The sequence below is a fragment of the Xyrauchen texanus genome, chromosome 12 (genome assembly GCF_025860055.1).
Source record: "Xyrauchen texanus isolate HMW12.3.18 chromosome 12, RBS_HiC_50CHRs, whole genome shotgun sequence".
Lineage (NCBI taxonomy): Eukaryota > Metazoa > Chordata > Actinopteri > Cypriniformes > Catostomidae > Xyrauchen > Xyrauchen texanus.
In genome coordinates this window covers 2,744,400-2,762,933 of record NC_068287.1, presented here as the reverse complement: position 1 = coordinate 2,762,933, position 18,534 = coordinate 2,744,400, and the positions used below count along the sequence as shown (strand labels likewise).

General features: G+C 41.3%; 1 protein-coding gene across 1 annotated transcript in view; it reads left to right on the top strand.

Moving 5' to 3' along the window:
• LOC127653453 (ethanolamine-phosphate cytidylyltransferase-like) overlaps positions 1-18,534 on the top strand; it is a 78,799-nt gene that overhangs the window by 14,655 nt on the left and 45,610 nt on the right. The window contains exon 2 of the mRNA XM_052140151.1: positions 7,388-7,476. Coding sequence (XP_051996111.1) covers positions 7,395-7,476 — 82 coding nt within the window. The 5' untranslated portion in view covers positions 7,388-7,394. The remainder of the gene's footprint in view (positions 1-7,387; positions 7,477-18,534) is intronic.

The window sequence follows — 18,534 nt, the reverse complement described above, 5'->3', positions numbered from 1 at the left end:
ATGCAACCCAGGAGACATTAAATACAGGTTATGTTTAATCTGTGGCTGGTCGACACTTGATGTACTCAATGTAAAATCTGTCCTGAAGCAAAACCAGTTGAGAAGCACTGAGTTAAAGGTACAGACAGGAGCCATCTACAGTACAGTATATGTTAACTGTTAATAATCATAGGACATTACTTTAAAAGCTCACACAGCTGATGTTATTTTTCATTTAGTAGTTCATTTAATATGCTATGCTTACATGCTTTAGTTATATAACATGTTATAGTTACATGTTATTTTTTTTATCATGTTTATAATTCTGTTTATTATAATTCTGTTAGCTTTCTTATTTTTTCTATTTATTTTCAAAAGGGAGACTTTTTTTTTACACATACTTCAATAAAATAAATGCTTTCAAGTTTCAATTATAATAAAATGTTTGCTCAAAAATAAATAAATAAATAAATAAAATAACCCTTCCGTTTTCACTGATAATAGTAATCGTGTAATACCGTATACTGTGAAACCGTGATATTTTCTGAGACGGTTATCATACCGTGAAAATCTCATACCGTTGCAACCCTATGTGTAACATGTGCCTCACAGAGCTACATTCACACAGCAGATTAATGTGGCCAAAGTCAGATTTTTTTCATTCTCATGTGACACAGACACATAATTTGATGACAGTGTGAACAGCTACAAGTGCTTTGAATCTGACATTTTCAACTTTGATCTGGGCCACTTTCATATATGGAAAGAAATCGATACGTATCTGATTTCTTCTGATGTGCCTTCAGTATGAACAGTCAGTTCAGATTTAATGTGATTTTTAATGTGAACATTTGTTACTTGCTTTACAGCATAATATGCCTTAATTTAAAGTCATATCTATTCTAGTTAATGCACTCAGTTCCTTTTTAAGAAAAGAAAGGAAAATTATAGGTTTCAACAGTTGGATTCAGCTTTTCGTTTGAATTACACATTAAATTATGCACATGAAACATCCCGAGGCAGATTTAAGCTGTGTAACACAGCTCTTTGCTCATGTTACACACTGCATCATATCCTGCAACATCTGGACAGACCGGGGACATAGGTAAGGATCCTTTTTGTGGACTTCAGCTCGGCTTTCAACACAATCATACCAGATATACTCCAGAATAAGTTAAACCAACTCCCTGTTCCCACCTCTGCCTGTCAGTGGATTACCAGCTTTCTGACGGACAGGCAGCAGTTTGTGAGGCAGGGAAAATTAACTTCCACCACCTGTACCATCAGCACTGGTGCCCCCCAGGGATGTGTGCTCTCCCCACTACTCTTCTCCCTGTACACCAATGACTGCACCACCAAGGACCCCTCTGTCAAGCTCCTGAAGTTTGCAGACGACACCACTGTCATCGGCCTCATCCGAGATGATGATGAGTCTGCATATAGAAAGGGGGTTGAACGGCTGGCTGTCTGGTGCAGTCAAAACAACCTGGAGATGATTGTGGACTTTAGGAGGAACACCCCACCATTGTCCCCCCTCACCATTCTAAACAGCACTGTGGCAGCAGTGGAGTCATTCAGGTTCCTGGGCACTACCATCTCACAGGACCTGAAGTGGGAGACACACATGGACTCCATTGTGAAAAAGGCCCAGCAGAGGTTGTACTTCCTTCGCCAGCTGAGGAAGTTCAACCTGCCACCAGTGCTGCTGAAACAGTTCTACTCAGCAGTCATTGAGTCTGTCCTCTGCACTTCAATAACTGTCTGGTTTGGTGCAGCTACGAAATCAGACATCAGAAGACTACAAAGGACAGTTCGGTCTGCTGAGAGGATTATTGGTTGCCCCCTGCCCCCCCTTCAAGAACTATACACTTCCAGAGTGAGGAAAAAGGCTGGTAAAATCACTCTGGACCCCATTCACCCAGCCCACTACCTTTTTGAACTGTTGCCTTCTGGCCGGCGCTTCAGAGCACTGAGCACCAGAACCGTCAGACACAGGAACAGTTTTTTCCCTCAGGCCATCCATCTAATGAACAATTAAATTGCCCCATTGAGCAATAATTATGTGCAATACACAGTTTAATTTAAATTTAAATTTATATTATCCAACTTATCCACTTCTGCCACTACTTACATTGCTCTGTACATAATATACAGGTTTTTGTTCTTTATATAACAGATTGTATTAGATTTGCACTACGTGTGTATGTGGGTATGTATGAATGTGTGTGTATGTACGTATATGTATAATTATTTATTTTGTGTTCTTTTTTGTTTTTAATTACCTATGTCTTGCTGCTGTTTTTGGTATTGTTTGTATTGTTGTTGACTGGAAGCTCCTGTCACCTAGACAGTATAATAATTTATTTTGTGTTCTTTTTTGTTTTTAATTACCTATGTCTTGCTGCTGTTTTTGGTATTCTTTGTGTTGTTGTTGACTGGAAGCTCCTGTCACCTAGACAAATTCCTTGTATGTGTAAGCATACTTGGCAATAAAGCTGATTCTGATTCTGATTCTGATTCTGAGAAAACCATGCAGAAACCACGCAGAAATGTCCATATATAAATGTCCAAGTTTTATTGTCTATGTATTCCATTTTAAGAGAGTGTAGTCCATCCTTTTACCAAGATGATGCAAGCAGAGGTCAGTGCAGTCCGCTTGGAAAATTGTTGCAGTTAATTTCTGGTGAAGTCCATCCTAAGTTTGAGGTGAAGTATCCCCCAACATCATTTTATGATGTCTCGCTCATTATATAACATCCTTGAGCTTCAATGGTGATTCAATTCCTCCATACGACTGCATTCAATAACGTGCAGATATTTTATTAGATAATCATTAGCCTAAGTACCATATTCTGGTTAAAAATATAAAAAAAACTGCTTATAACCGTTTTAATTAATTAATAATACATGTCTGGGTTTGTTATACGCATCCTTATATGCATGCAGGTCAGTTAACAAGCATCGGCTGTTCATACTAGTGTCTGTTATAGGCTACATTTAAAATGTCTTATGAACAATCTTACACATTTTCTTTTAATGAGCAGATAATCAGATTTGGGCCACATTCAGCTGTGGTGTGAACATATTGTTCCCTTTTAAGTTGGTCACTTGGACTCAGCTTTTTGCCAAGTATGCTTACACATACAATGAATTTGTCTTGGTGACAGAAGCTTCAAGTGAACAAACAAAACAACAACAAGACAAAGATAATACAAAAACTAAATAAAAATAAAATAAGTGAATAGTAAATATACAGAGTCTTCTTTACTGTTGTACATGTAACTGGTGTTGAGTGGGTGGAATTCAATGAAGCTGTAAGCTGAGGACATGTGAGGAGTCTATTTCTCAAACTAGAGACTCTGATGTACTCATCCTCTTGTTCAGTTGTACATCTGGTCTTCCACATCTCTTTCTGTCCTTGTTAGAGTCAGTTGTCCTTTGTCTTTGAAGACTGTAGTGTACACCTTTGTATGAAATCTTCAGTGGTCATTTTGGTCATTTCAAGCACTGAATAGCCTTCATTTCTCGAAAAAATTATTGGCTGATGGGTTTCTAGAGAAAGCTGTTTCTTTTTTTTGCCATTTTTCTCTAGATTTGATCAAATATTAATTTTTTTATATAGTAATGGTGCTGTTTTTTTACATCTGTAATATCCTTACTATACTTTGTGATCAGTTGAATGCCGCTTTATATAATTGATAATTTTTCTCTTTTTATCTTTCTTTCTTTTGATTTTGTGGTGAAGTATGACCAGGATATGCTCTTGATATGTTTTGTAAAATGCACACATATGAGTGCACAACATCAAACTTTGAAAGGCTTTCAAACTCTGTTGTCATGATACCGTTTCCCTGATCAAATAGATGCAGAGCTCAGTTGCATTTTGGGTGCCTGCAAGGTACAAAGCAGCTCCAGTAGTTAATATTTCATGGTCTTTGGCAGTACTGATGATATTCTGTCCTCTTAAAGATGCAACAGAGCCAGGAATGGCTTCAACATTTTCAACAAGTTAAAGCAGATGCACAGACAAGACAAAGTGCTTCTCTTGCTGTGTGATGTAAGTAATCATCTGGCAGATCCATCTCCTATTGTCTGCAGCACTGCTCCACAAACCCTCTTTTTCTACAGTATCAGTGTAGATCATATGACCCATATGACAGTTAGTGTAACAGCAGACACTGTATTACAAGGCAAGATGGAAAGTTTCCTTAGAAGAAGCACCATCATGTAAATGAGAACACAGCAAACAGAAGAAGGTATCTGAGCATTATTATCTAATTTCATGGATCTATTACTGGCAAGTAATAGTGACTGCAAGTTAATTTGTCATAGCAATATATTAGACGATGAATCTCATGAAAGATCATATTTCAACTAGAGGTTGACCGTTATTGGTTTTTTCAGGCCGATGCCGATCTTTTGAAATCCGGGTCGGCCGATGGCCGATTAATGCTGCCGTTTTTTTTTGGCCGATATGTGCTTGTTTTTAACCTCTTATTTGAACCTTTTATTTGAAAGATAAAATTTAACACAAATAATTACTTAAAATAGACAAAATTTCTCAACAAATACATTTATTGAACACTTGACCAATCTGCACTTGTAGACTTAAATGAAAACTGTATAATGTAAAAACATATTGTATAAATAATGTATAACAAATATATTAAATAAACAAAGCAGGTGTTACGAACTGCTCCAAGACATGAAGGTTGAGATTCAAATGCAGCTTTAATTAAGGGGCAATCCAGACACGTAATCCAATATTCAGAGCATCCAAGAGAAGCACAGGCTAGGGATGGGTATCGTTAAGGTTTTAATGGTATTACTACTCTTACCGATACTGCTTATCGATCCGGTACTTCAACGGTATTCTTAACACTGCATAGTTTATCATAGATAGATTAATGCTTATTAATGCAGAAGTTATTCATTCAAGAGCTGTAAGTGATTTTCTCTTTGCCTTTTTTTGTTTGATTCGCAGTAATGGCTCAATCGTCAGCATGTTTATTAGACAGCTTCCCCTTTAAGACCAAGTCTAATAGGCTCCTGATGCGCCATATATTCTCCCAACTATTTCCATAACTCCGTCCATTTAAGACATAAACTGTGTTTAAGTGAATCTCCATGCCGGTCGTTTTGAAATATTTTTGTGTATATTTGATCGTTTAGACGCGCACATGAAACCCAAAGTAGCCTATACTTTGCTTTTCTCGTTGTGGTCTGTTTCGGAGCGTGCGCCGCCTTGGGAACGGGATCTCTTGCGCTCTTTTTATTATTAAACGCGTCCCGCAATTTAGCAACAGTAGCTAGACTGCATTTTGCGAATAGCTAAATTGCATCACAGACAAATGGTTTCATATTATTATACATAGAAATGGCTGGCGAGATAAAATAACTTTCTCTTTATAGCAATAATAAATGTATTTTCTTAATTTCTCCAGTACCGACAGCAGAACCGATAACGTCCGAGCTTACCAAAGCCAGTCCTTCGATAGCCTATAGCGCGTTGGTATCTTTTTTATTACTTATTTCTTTGCATTGAGTGACAACCCTCTCAAATATAAGACACACAAACAGAACAAAGAAAAATCTCAGATTCACTGTCTGTAATTGCAAAATTCTTGCTTACTTATTGTGACATGATAGCAACCCTTCTGCTGTGATAATGGAAATTCCATTATCTTCGATAATGGAAGTTGGCAGTAACATATCAAAAGTTTTTAATTAAATATAAAGAAGTTATACAAATTTAATCCTTACCGTTTTCTCCAAGGAACTTAGCTCCTTCCTTAGGCACTGGATGAGGTCTGCTCACTCTGCTGGAAAATGACTCTAGGGGCAGCGTGCTTCGAACACGTGTTCCACAACAACACTAGGCTGCCCACAGATGCGCCTGCCTAATAATCGGCTTGATATACTTGGATATTGGCCGATGCCGATTATGTAAAAAAATGCAAAAATTCTAATTTCAACACAAAATAAAAAAAGAAATACTAATTTATATTTAAATAACATAATTTATGACTAAATAATTGTAACATTAAATAAAAGTTTTTTTGCGTTGTGACATTTTTATGACAAGCTAATTTATATACTAATTTTAAAATATCACTCTCATTACAGTAATGTGAAGAAAAAATATAAGATTTAGATTATAAATTATTTTATTATTTAATTGTAAAGCATTTATATATCATGGTAAAATTTTTTGAATTGCCTGGCACATTCCGGTGATGAGTATTTTAGGGGGAGACTATGCTTAAAGGAATATTCTGGATTTAATATAAGTTAAAGGTGCACTCAGTAATTTTTTCCTTAATAAAAAGTTTAACTCCTAAAAGACATGAATTGTAATTTTTGCAATATATGTATGAAATCATGAGCACTCACATTAAAATGAAGACTCCAGTCATATCAGTAACATTATAAAAGCTGTTTTATTCTACATGGAGGGGGTCCACACATAGAATCACATGACCATCTGAATACTTCTCATTTAATCTCAGTAACTGTCCTGTTATTTGACACTTTCACTCATTGATTAAAGTAATCATGACTGACTGTGAATACTACATTTCTACAATGACATCTGAAACTGAAAACTATTGATTTTAAATGATGCTACATCCAAGCCACTAGGTGTCACTGTGTGTCCAACACAACACAAATACGACACGAAAGTTACTGAGTGCACATTTAAGCTCAATCAACAGCATTTGTGGCATAATGTTAATGCAAACCTTTTCTTAAAAAAATGAAAACAGTGAGGTGTGTAGTGGTGGTGGCGCAGTGGGCTAAAGCACATAACTGGTAATCAGAATATTGTTGGTTTGATCCCCACAGCCACCACCATTGTGTCCTTGAGCAAGGTACCTTAACTTCAGGTTGCTCCAGGGGGATTGTACCTGTAATAACTTCCCTGTAATAACTACTTTATCATTTTTTTTCTCTTGATTTTGGGGTGAGATGTGACTTGACGGGTGCTGAATTTAGGTATTGGTTAACTTTGGTTAACTGCCAACCAAACAGCAACTTTAATGTGATGGACACCTTTGTGAACTTGAGATCTATTTAAAATATGTTTTTTATTGCAGATGACACTTGCGTTGATATATAATACATTCAGACATTAAGTGTGCTTTAAGTGTCCAAATACTTTCTATGGCCACTATAGATGAGACTGAACAATTTATAGGTGAATATACTGTAAAAAATCTATATATTATCACAAAGTTGTTGTATGTTGGGGTTATAAAAGTTTCCACGCACAAGATGTATTTTCTGCAGAGGATTATGCAACAGACTCAAATAGACTCAAATATGATTAGATGGTTATGGTACTGCTGTTCTAGTGCTCCTCCCTTTTTTAATAACTGTTTTTATCTTCTTTACACTCTCCTTATAGTTATGACATGGTCCATTATGGTCATTCCAATCAGCTTCGACAAGCCAAGGCTATGGGAGACTACCTCATCGTTGGAGTGCACACTGATGGTGCGGAAACACACACACACACACACACACACACACACACACACACACACACACACACACACACACACACACACACACACACACACACACACACACACACAATGTGGAGTAACAGCGCTGCTTTATCACTACAATCAGTCAATCAGTTCATCCTATTGAGATTTGATAACCATGTTTGAGACCAAGAGCTCTTTCAGAAACCTGACGCAATAATCGGTAGTACATTTCCTTCAATATATTATACACCTTGTCAGAGACAGCCTTGTCTCTGCTCCCATCAAATTAAATGATTAGTTCACCCAAAAATTAAAATTAAGTTATTGTTTCCTCACCCCTGTGTTGTTATAACCCTATATGACTTTCTTCCTTTTTCTTAAAACAAAGAGGGAAATTGTGAATAAAATTGTGCTCAGTAATGTCATACAATGGCAGTTTATGGTGACCACATCTTCAAGCTTCAAAATGACACAAAAGTATAATTCAGAAATCTAATACATTATGATATGCAACTCATGTTTTGTTTTGAAGAAATACGATAAGGTTTGTTGAGAAACAAACCAAAATCGAACGTATTATTAAGTGAAAATCTTCACTGACAGTTGATCTCCTGTGCGCATTCATATGTCTGCATGCAAGTGTAACATAGTTAAAAAGGTTCAGGTTAAATCCTACTAATGGTATTATGGTGCCACCTGCTGTCAGAAAATTGTACCTGCAGCGAATGCTAGTAATGACGAAGGATTATGGGTAATCCTCAAAGCAACGGAGGATTTTCCTTGAGGTAACGTGTCTGTGGATGTCCGTGGACTAAACAGTGCTAACTCACTTGAAAAGCATGTGAAAGTTAAGCTAGATTTCTTTGGTTGAATAATATGTGTTGTTGATTAATTTCGCCATGTTTTTATAAAGTCAACCATCTCGTTATGTGTTTTATAGCTGATAGAAAGTCTCTCCAGTATAGCTAGCTAACTTTAACATGATGCCGTCTTTCCAGAGCATGCGCTGTTTGTCCACATATCCAGATGTCTATTCAACACTGTTGTCCTTTGTCATGAATGCAGGTATGTTACCGTATATTGTTATAAAGTGTTGTAATGTTTGAACATAAGATCGAGGTATTTTCTGCTGTTTGTGTGCCTCCTGTATGTTGAATTGTAACAAAGTTACATAATTGTTTATACATAACTGTTAACGTAAAATGAAAGGTAACTGTAGGAAATCTGTGTAATTACATTATTTTATGTTATTTCCTCCTTGCAAGATTAAGAGGGACAAATTGGTGTGTTTTAATTATTTAGTTTATATGAGTTTAAATCCACTATACGATCAATGTGTCAAATTGTACTTTACTTTTGTGTAGAGCTTTAACAGTAGTACATCCAATAATAAAAAAGCAACGGAGGATTTTCCTTGAGAGCATGCGCTGTTTGTCCACATATCCAGATGTCTATTCAACACTGTTGTCCTTTGTCATGAATGCAGATGTGGAATAAACCTGCTGTTATCACAAACCTGACGGGTTCCGAGAGATTATATCTGACAGAATGACACAGAGGGTACATTGGTGCCGTGACCCGTCCATGATTACGCCGGACCGGGACTGATGTCTTCTTGCCGCTGCATCGTTGTGGAGCTGCACTTCTTCCATCAGTGTATTTGACTGTCAGGTTTAATTAGTTATTAACAGCCATATTTACTTCAAACTGTCATTTTGTTTAAATAAGGCTTCCAGTATGAGTTTCAGTAAATTTACTACCTCTGAAATGACTCCTCTAGGTATTGGTAGAGGTAGAGGGCTACATAGCACGCCCGTTCCATTCTCACTGGGTGACCATCTAGGGGGGGATAAAACATTTTGGTGAGGATGCTGTTCACAGTCCTTTTAGACATAGGGCTGTAGTGGCGCCCCAAAGTCAGCCTATGATTCAGTTACAGCCACCACAGTGCACTAGTACATCAGTTCCTAACCCTCCCCCCGATGATGTGAGACTGGTTGACCAAATGAGCACCATTGTGCAGCAGATAGGGAAGCAGCTAGCTGATAGCATTATGTCACAACTCAACACGTCTAGTCCTACTGCTACTGTGCATGCAAGTCATGAAGAAACATGCAATACAAAAGCCTCTTTCCCCGTTAACACGCTAGATCTCTCCCAAGTCCAGTTGGTCACTCGGAGAGGAGTCAAAGACCCACCCGTTTTCCGAGGAGAGAGTTCAGATGCACTGGCTGTTTCGAAGCTTGCAGCATACAGTTTTGATCTGCGCTATGTCCCTGGCCCAAAGAATGTGGTCGCAGACGCACTAAGTAGGGAGCCATTTGTCCAGTCATGCATAGGCCATCGTCTTGTAAATGAACCTTATGCCTCATTGCTGAACCAGGTGAGTGGAATGGTGGATGAGACAGTACAAGATGCATTTAGATATACTGCTGCTAACTGCCAGTTAGTTGTTGATCAGTCCACAGATGATGGTGTCATCACCTTGCCCTCCCCTCAGGGGTCCCTCTCCATGCAGGATGTCTCAGCGGTGCTAGAGGCGCACGAATCTGGAGGTGTTAGCCGAGTGAGAGGCACGGGACCAGCTATTCCCCAGCTTGTCAGTGTCAACCAGAATGCCTCTCTACCAATGAGTGAACAGGTTAATCTTCAAGAACAGGATAACGTCTTGGGTAGGGTTCTCTATTACATCCAGCGTCACAGGAGGCCCACAAGACGTGAACGTGCCAGTGAGTCTCGTGGAGTGATGAAAATGTTGAGACACTGGGCCAAGCTCTCCATCAAAAATGGCATGTTGTACAAGGTAAAGAAAGACAGGCAAATGAACATGGCAATTCACCAGTTTGTTGTTCCAGACTCCCTCAAGGCCCAGGTCCTTTCTGGCCTCCACGATTCAGCTGGCCATCAGGGACAGGCTCGCACACTCTCTCTCGCCAGGCAGAGGTTCTTTTGGATAGGGATGGAACATGACATCATCAGTCATGTGAGGAACTGCTTTCGCTGTGTGGTTGGGAAAACCCCAGAGCCCAATGACCGTGCTCCTCTTGAAAGCATTCGCACCTCTGAACCGATGGAACTTGTGTGTATCGACTTTTGGACTGCTGAACAGTCAGACAAAAAGTGTGTGGATGTTTTGGTTGTTACGGATCACTTTTCGAAGCTGTCACATGCATTCCCCTGTAAGAATCAGTCAGCAAAGCAGGTGGCCCGTCGTCTGTGGAATGACTTCTTTTGCATATATGGTTTCCCAAAACGCATCCATTTGGACCAGGGAGCCAACTTTGAGAGCCGACTCATTAAAGAGCTCCTGGAGATGGCTGGTATCCAGAAATCGCATACCACCCCGTACTATCCTATGGGAAATGGAGTTGTCGAGCGATACAACAGGACTCTTGGAAACATAAGGGCCCTGTCGCCTCATTCCAAAGCCAGGTGGCCGCAAATGCTTCAGATGCTGACATTCTGCTACAATTGCACTGAGCATGAGACAACAGGTTTTGCGCCCTTCTTTCTCATGTTTGGGAGGATTCCACGTCTGCCTGTTGATATTTTGTTCCAGCACATCCTCCCCAGCAATGCTGTTGTTAGCCACCGTGAGTTCGTCTCTAACTTGAAGCGTGACCTGTTTGAAGCTGCACGCATTGCCTGTGAAAACAGTCGGACAGAGCAGGCTCGACGGGCAAAGAACTACAACCGCAAAGCAAAAGGATCTCCCCTCACTGTAGGTGACAGAGTCTTGCTTGCAAATCGTGGTGAGAGAGGGAAGAGGAAAATTGCAGACAAGTGGGAATCCACAGTTTATGAAGTTAAGTCGGTGAAACCTGGAATCAATGTGTACTGTATCTGTGACCCAGTGACATCCAGAGAAAAAGTTGTTCACAGAAACCTCCTACTCCCGGTGAATTTCCTCCCAGCAGGAGGTCACGACATTTTGGAGTCAAGCTGCTCATCAGATAATGAAAGTGGACGAAGTGACCCCGTGGTTCCTGTTGGCGTGCAGGACAGTGAGACAAAGACACTTGAGTGGTTACTGCAAATGGATGAGGCCAATGATGAGGATGCTATAGTCAGCCATCCCAATTGCTCACCTGTTGTGGCTGTGAGTGCCTCTCTCTCAGAGACTGGAGTGAATGTGGTTTCACATGCTGTGAGTGAGATTTTGCAAACCCCGGTTTCATCAATATCTGCTGAGCAATCACTTTCCCCTGGACCCTCTGCAGAATGTGTGGTGTCTGAGGTAGGACCCTCCCAGCCCTCAGTGGATAGAGCTCATTGTGTCCCCTCCCCTAAATATGCAAGTGACGCACAACCAGGTGCATTCACACAGGACCATGTAGTTTGCAAACAGCCACCCCCACTCTGCACTAGGGCAGGTAGACCTGTTAAGCCCCCAGCTCGACTCATTTGTGAAATGAACGAACAGGTTGTAGATGACTCCGCTTCAACAGTGGATTCTTTGTTTTCTTTTGTGAGGAACATGTTTTCTGGATAGATTGCTTGTATATGTCTTAAGAGTTTTAGTTTATCTAGTTATCTGAGGTATTTGACAAGAATCTGTTATTGAGCAATGTTTACAATATGAGAGGTGTATATGGCATCTTTTGTGTCTTTGTTGGTATGGGGCTTAGCTACCTCCTTACTGACTTAATTCCTGGTGGAAAGTTTCTAACTGACTTGAAACACATTATGCTCCTAGTATGAAACAATTATTTGGTATTTAATGGAAAGAAATCTTTAATTTAAAAATAATATATATAGTATTGTGCCCCAATTTAGCAGGATTTAAGAGGGGTGTATGTAACATAGTTAAAAAGGTTCAGGTTAAATCCTACTAATGGGATTATGGTGCCACCTGCTGTCAGAAAATTGTACCTGCAGCGAATGCTAGTAATGACGAAGGATTATGGGTAATCCTCAAAGCAAGGAGAATTTTCCTTGAGGTAACGTGTCTGTGGATGTCCGTGGACTAAACAGTGCTAACTCACTTGAAAAGCATGTGAAAGTTAAGCTAGATTTTTTTGGTTGAATAATATGTGTTGTTGATTAATTTCGCCATGTTTTTATAAAGTCAACCATCTCGTTATGTGTTTTATAGCTGATAGAAAGTCTCTCCAGTATAGCTAGCTAACTTTAACATGATGCCGTCTTTCCAGAGCATGCGCTGTTTGTCCACATATCCAGATGTCTATTCAACACTGTTGTCCTTTGTCATGAATGCAGGTATGTTACCGTATATTGTTATAAAGTGTTATAATGTTTGAACATAAGATTGAGGTATTTTCTGCTGTTTGTGTGCCTCCTGTATGTTGAATTGTAACGAAGTTACATAATTGTTTATACATAACTGTTAACGTAAAATGAAAGGTAACTGTAGGAAATCTGTGTAATTACATTATTTTATGTTATTTCCTCCTTGCAAGATTAAGAGGGACAAATTGGTGTTTTAAATATTTAGTTTATATGAGTTTAAATCCATATAAAGTATGGATTTACTAGACTCAAGATGGCGCCGAGTATGGCTGCTGCGTTGCGAGCTCCGTTACAACACTGCGGTTTATTGTTTGTTTTGTTTACAGTTCTTTGTTTTTTTGTCTTGGATGTTGTCTGCCTTATTGTTTACGACAGACAAACGCTTTTGGACATTAGTTCTACAATCACACATCGAAAACCGGACTTCAAATTCCTTAATGCCGACCCGCTGTTTACAAACACGCCGGCGGAGCCCTTTGTCTGTGCTGCTCGGCCGCGGAAACGCAGAAGGAAAAGAGGAAAACGAGCCGGCGTTCTCATCAGAGTAAGACGTCGTGCAAATCGACCCCGCTACCCAGTATACTACTGGCAAATGTTCAGTCTCTGGACAACAAACTCTGAGAGCGCGGATCTCTTTCCAACGAGAGACGAGGGACTGCTGCGTTATGTGCCTTACAGAAACCTGGCTGTCTCACGGAGATTCCAGACTCGGCCATCGAAATCACGGGCTTTTCCGTGCACCGAGCGGACAGAGCGAAAGACCTCTCTGGTAAAAGCAGAGGTGGTGGTGTATTTTTATGATCAACAAATCATGGTGTGATCAGAGGAACGTACATTTCATCAAGTCTTTTTGCTCTCCTGATCTGGAATATCTCATGCTTCTGTGTCGACCATTCTGGCTGCCGAGGGAATTCACAGCGGTTATCATCACAGCTGTGTACATCCCCCGCAAGCCGACACAGACCGGGCACTCAGGGAACTGTATGGGTGTATAAGTGAGCAGGAAACCGCAGCACCCTGAGGCTGCGTTCATTGTTGCCGGGGACTTTAACAAAGCCAACTTCAAAGCAATCGCCCCAAAATACTACCAACACATAAAGTTCAACACACGAGGGACCGGGTTTTGGATCATTGTTACTCTCCCTTCCGGAAGGCTACAAATCCCTCCCCGCCCCCCATTTGGCAAATCGGACCATTCTTCCGTTCTGCTTCTGCCCGCTTACAGGCAGAAACTGAAACAGGAAGCACCCACCCTCAGAACGATCCAGTGCTGGTCGGACCAATCAGACTCTGCGCTACAAGACTGTTTTGATCACGCGGACTGGGAGATGTTCCGGTCCGCCTCTGATGACGACATCGAGGTTTACGCTGACAGCGTAGCGTGTTTCATCAGGAAGTGCGTAGAGGACGTTGTTCCGACCAAAACTATACGGATATACCCCAACCAGAAACCATGGGTTAACGGCGATGTTCGCGCGGCACTCACTGCGCGGACCTCCGCTTTAATTCTCCTAACACGGAGGAGCGTAAACAAGCCAGTTATGCCCTCCGTAACACTATCAGTGCAGCTAAACGCCAGTACAGGCACAAGCTTGAAGGCCAGTTCAACACCACTGACTCTAGAAGTATGTGGCAGGGAATTAACACAATCACGGACTACAAGCGGAATAAAGTCTCCGCCATGAACACCGCTGCATCTCTCCCGGACGAACTTAATACATTTTATGCTCGTTTTGAGGACAGTAACACCGCCCTCGCGGAGAGAGCACTCGCTGCTGACGCTACAGAGGTTGATTCACTCTCCGTCTCTGTTGTGGATGTAACCCGATCATTCCGACGGGTGAACATCCGTAAAGCCGCGGGTCCAGACGGCATTCCGGGCCGCGTCATCAGAGCGTGCGCGAATCAACTGGCTGGTGTTTTTACGGACATTTTCAATCTGTCCCTCTCCCTGTCTGTAGTCCCCACATGCTTCAAAACATCAACCATTGTGCCTGTACCAAAGCAAGCTATAATCACATGCTTAAATGACTGGCGTCCTGTTGCTCTGACCCCCATCATCAGCAAATGCTTCGAGAGGTTAATCAGAGATGCCATTGCATCTACAATACACACTGCTCTCTCCCACCTGGAAAAAAGGAACACATATGTGAGAATGCTGTTTGTAGACTACAGCTCAGCATTCAACACCATAGTGCCCTCCAAGCTTGATGAGAAACTCCGGGCTCTGGGCTTAAACAGCTCGCTGTGCAGCTGGATCCTGGATTTCCTGTCAGGCAGACGTCAGGTGGTTAGAATGGGCAGCAACACCTCCTCATCACTGACCCTCAACACTGGAGCCCCGCAGGGCTGTGTTCTCAGCCCACTCCTGTATTCCCTGTACACACATGACTGTGTGGCAACACATAGCTCCAATGCCATCATTAAGTTTGCTGACGATACGACGGTGGTAGGTCTGATCACTGACAATGATGAAAGAGCCTACAGAGAGGAGGTGCACACTCTGACACGCTGGTGTCAGGAGCACAACCTCTCCCTCAACGTCAGTAAAACCAAGGAGCTTGTTGTGGACTTCAGGAAGAAAGATGGAGAACACAGCCCCATCACCATCAATGGAGCACCGGTGGAGAGAGTCAGCAGCTTCAAGTTCCTCGGTGTCCACATTACTGAGGAACTCACATGGTCCGTCCACACTGAGGCCGTTGTGAAGAAGGCTCACCAGCGCCTCTTCTTCCTGAGACGGCTGAGGAAGTTTGGAATGAACCACCACATCCTCACACGGTTCTACACCAGCACTGTAGAGAGCATCCTGACTGGCTGCATCACCGCCTGGTACGGCAATAGCACCGCGCACAACTGCAAAGCCCTGCAAAGGGTGGTGCGAACTGCCAGGAACATCATCGGAGGTGAGCTTCCCTCCCTCCAGGACATATACACCAGGCGGTGTGTGAAAAAGCTCGGAGGATCATCAGAGACTCCAGTCACCCAAGTCATGGGCTGTTCTCACTGCTACCATCAGGCAGGCGGTATCGCAGCATCAGGACCCGCACCAGCCGACTACATGATAGCTTTTTCCCCAAGCAATCAGACTGTTGAACTCTTGATCTATCAGGATCAATAATTAGCACTGCACTTTATTAATCTATAATCTCACACTGGACTGTCAACATATTCTCCTCAATACAACTGCTATATATATATATACACATATATATTTCATATACTCCCACTTATTGTATTGTATTGTATATTCTGTTCTATATTCTGCATTGTATATAATTATTGTGTTGTGTAAGTATGTGTACATCTGATTTGTAAATTGTTTTGTGTAAGTATGTGTACATTTGATATGTAAATTGTGTTGTGTAAGTATGTTGTTTATTGTAATTGGTATATGTCTCGTCACTGTCATGACTGCTATGTTGCTCGGAACTGCACACAAGAATTTCACCTACTGTTGCACTTGTGTACATGGTAGTGTGACAATAAAGTGATTTGATTTGATTTGATTTGATTTGACTATACGATCAATGTGTCAAATTGTACTTTACTTTTGTGTAGAGCTTTAACAGTAGTACATCCAATAATAAAAAAGCAACAGAGGATTTTCCTTGAGAGCATGCGCTGTTTGTCCACATATCCAGATGTCTATTCAACACTGTTGTCCTTTGTCATGAATGCAGATGTGGAATAAACCTGCTGTTATCACAAACCTGACGGGCTCCGAGAGATTATATCTGACAGAATAACACAGAGGGTACACAAGTTTAGAGCTCCTTGCACGAGAGCAACAGTTACACTTCCGCTTGAGAGGTGGTGAGTTTTATGCGAAAACTCCTCTTGTTTTGCTTCAACAGTACCACCAGCAATATTAACAACAGAACACAACATAGCTGCACACAAACCAGAGAGCAGAACTTACAAAACATGTCTGAAGAGTTTGTAGTAAAAAAAAATGAAGTAGAAGAACCAGAAGAATGGCGGGAATGTCTGTCACCTCTATTCTGAACAGGCGTGTGTGTGTTAGACCGCCGCAAAAACAGTTTTAACATTCTTGGCCAAAATCAGCATTTTTAATCAGCAAGTGAGATGCTGCCTTCAGTATAATGTTATCAGAATGATTTTAGACTGGTGCCAGTTCATAGCGGATAGGGTTACAAGGCACAACAGCAAATAGAGAAACTGCTTATGCAAAAAAATGCATAAAAATGATCACTTTTGTTGCAGAGTGCAGAACTAATAAAACATGTCTGAAGAGTTTATAGTCGAAAAATAGATGCTTTTCGCTTGAACACACCACCTTGCAAGCAGTGTAACTACTGTTGCTCTCCTTCAAGGAGCTCTAAAGCTTGTGTTCAGACTCATGAACATGCACAGGAGATCAACTGTCAGTCAAGAGTTTCTCTTAATAATACGTTAGATTTTGGTTTGTTTCTCACCAAACCTTATTGTTTTTCCTTCAGAACAAAACATGAGTCACATACCATAATTTATTAGACTTCTGATTATACTTTTGTGTTCTTTTGAAGCTTGAAGGGGTGGTCACAATAAACTGCCATTGACATCACTGAGCTCAAAATATTTTCACAATTTCTCCTTTTGTGTTTAGAAAAATAAAGAAAGTCATATAGGGTAATAACAAAATAGGGGTGAGTAAACAATGACTGAATTTTCATTTTTGGGTGAACAATCCCTTTAAATATGCCATCTACTTTAACTCAAATACGTTCCACTAATGACAAAGACAGTCATACTTTACCTGTGCTGACAAACAACAAGCAAACAAAATGAATATAATCTGAAAACAATGTTATGATGTATTATGTTAAAACAAGCACTAAGGTCCCATAATACAACCAAGTCCTGCCAGATGAAAGAAGTCATGTTCTACTTTGATTAGTGTGTTTTCTGTATGAAGAGCGTGTGTCTGAATTCTTAACACTGTCCAAAGTAATGCTGCCTTCACATGCTATCAGAATTATTGTAAATACAGAGTTTCCCACTCTGAAGTTGCACATGAACGACCCCTCAAGTCGAACATACGACTGGGAAACTCAGAGTTCTCTTACGAGAGGTTCTCTCGTATTGCGTAAGCTAGCTTATGCTACGGGAAAGATTCATCTTTTCTGAGATATTGAAGCCAAAAAATTATCCTTAATTTTGTATCCATTGTCAACGCAGTGCGGCAGCTGCAGACCTTGAGCGGGCTAGCTAGCAAGCTCATTGGTTGCTCTGCGGCAACTGCTGCAGCCTATAGACGAGCTTGGGCGAACTCGCATCCAATGAGAGGCGTCCGCGCGCTCACTGCATCAAAGCCTGCCAAAAAGGGCGTGACTAGAGTGCATATAAGCGTAGTTCGTAGACTGAAACCCTGATTTTCATCTCTTCAGCAAAGCTCTTCGCATCACTGAACCGGAAGCCACGTCGCCGTTCGAGGGGCATCAAGCAAGCATGGACAGCGCTCGAAGAAGCCGGCCGTCTTCGCCACCTTCAGCCGTCCTGCGAGCTACGCCATCCGGCGACGTATCCTTTTTAAAAAAGCAAGCTAGTTCTTAAAGAACTTCACCAAAGAATACGAGCGTCTTTTTTAAGATGCCTCGCTCCACTTGCGCCTCATGCCGCGCTCCTCTCAGCACCGGAGACCGCCACATCATCTGCGCTCTCTGCCTGGGACTGGGGCATGCAGAGCTCGCCCTCGCCGAAGGCGGATGCGATCTCTGCGAGGAGCTGCCGATGTCGACCCTGCGGGCTCGACTCGAAGCGCTCAGGACCGAAGCCGCCGTGCCGCCTTCCGTTCAGCCGTGCAGAAAAA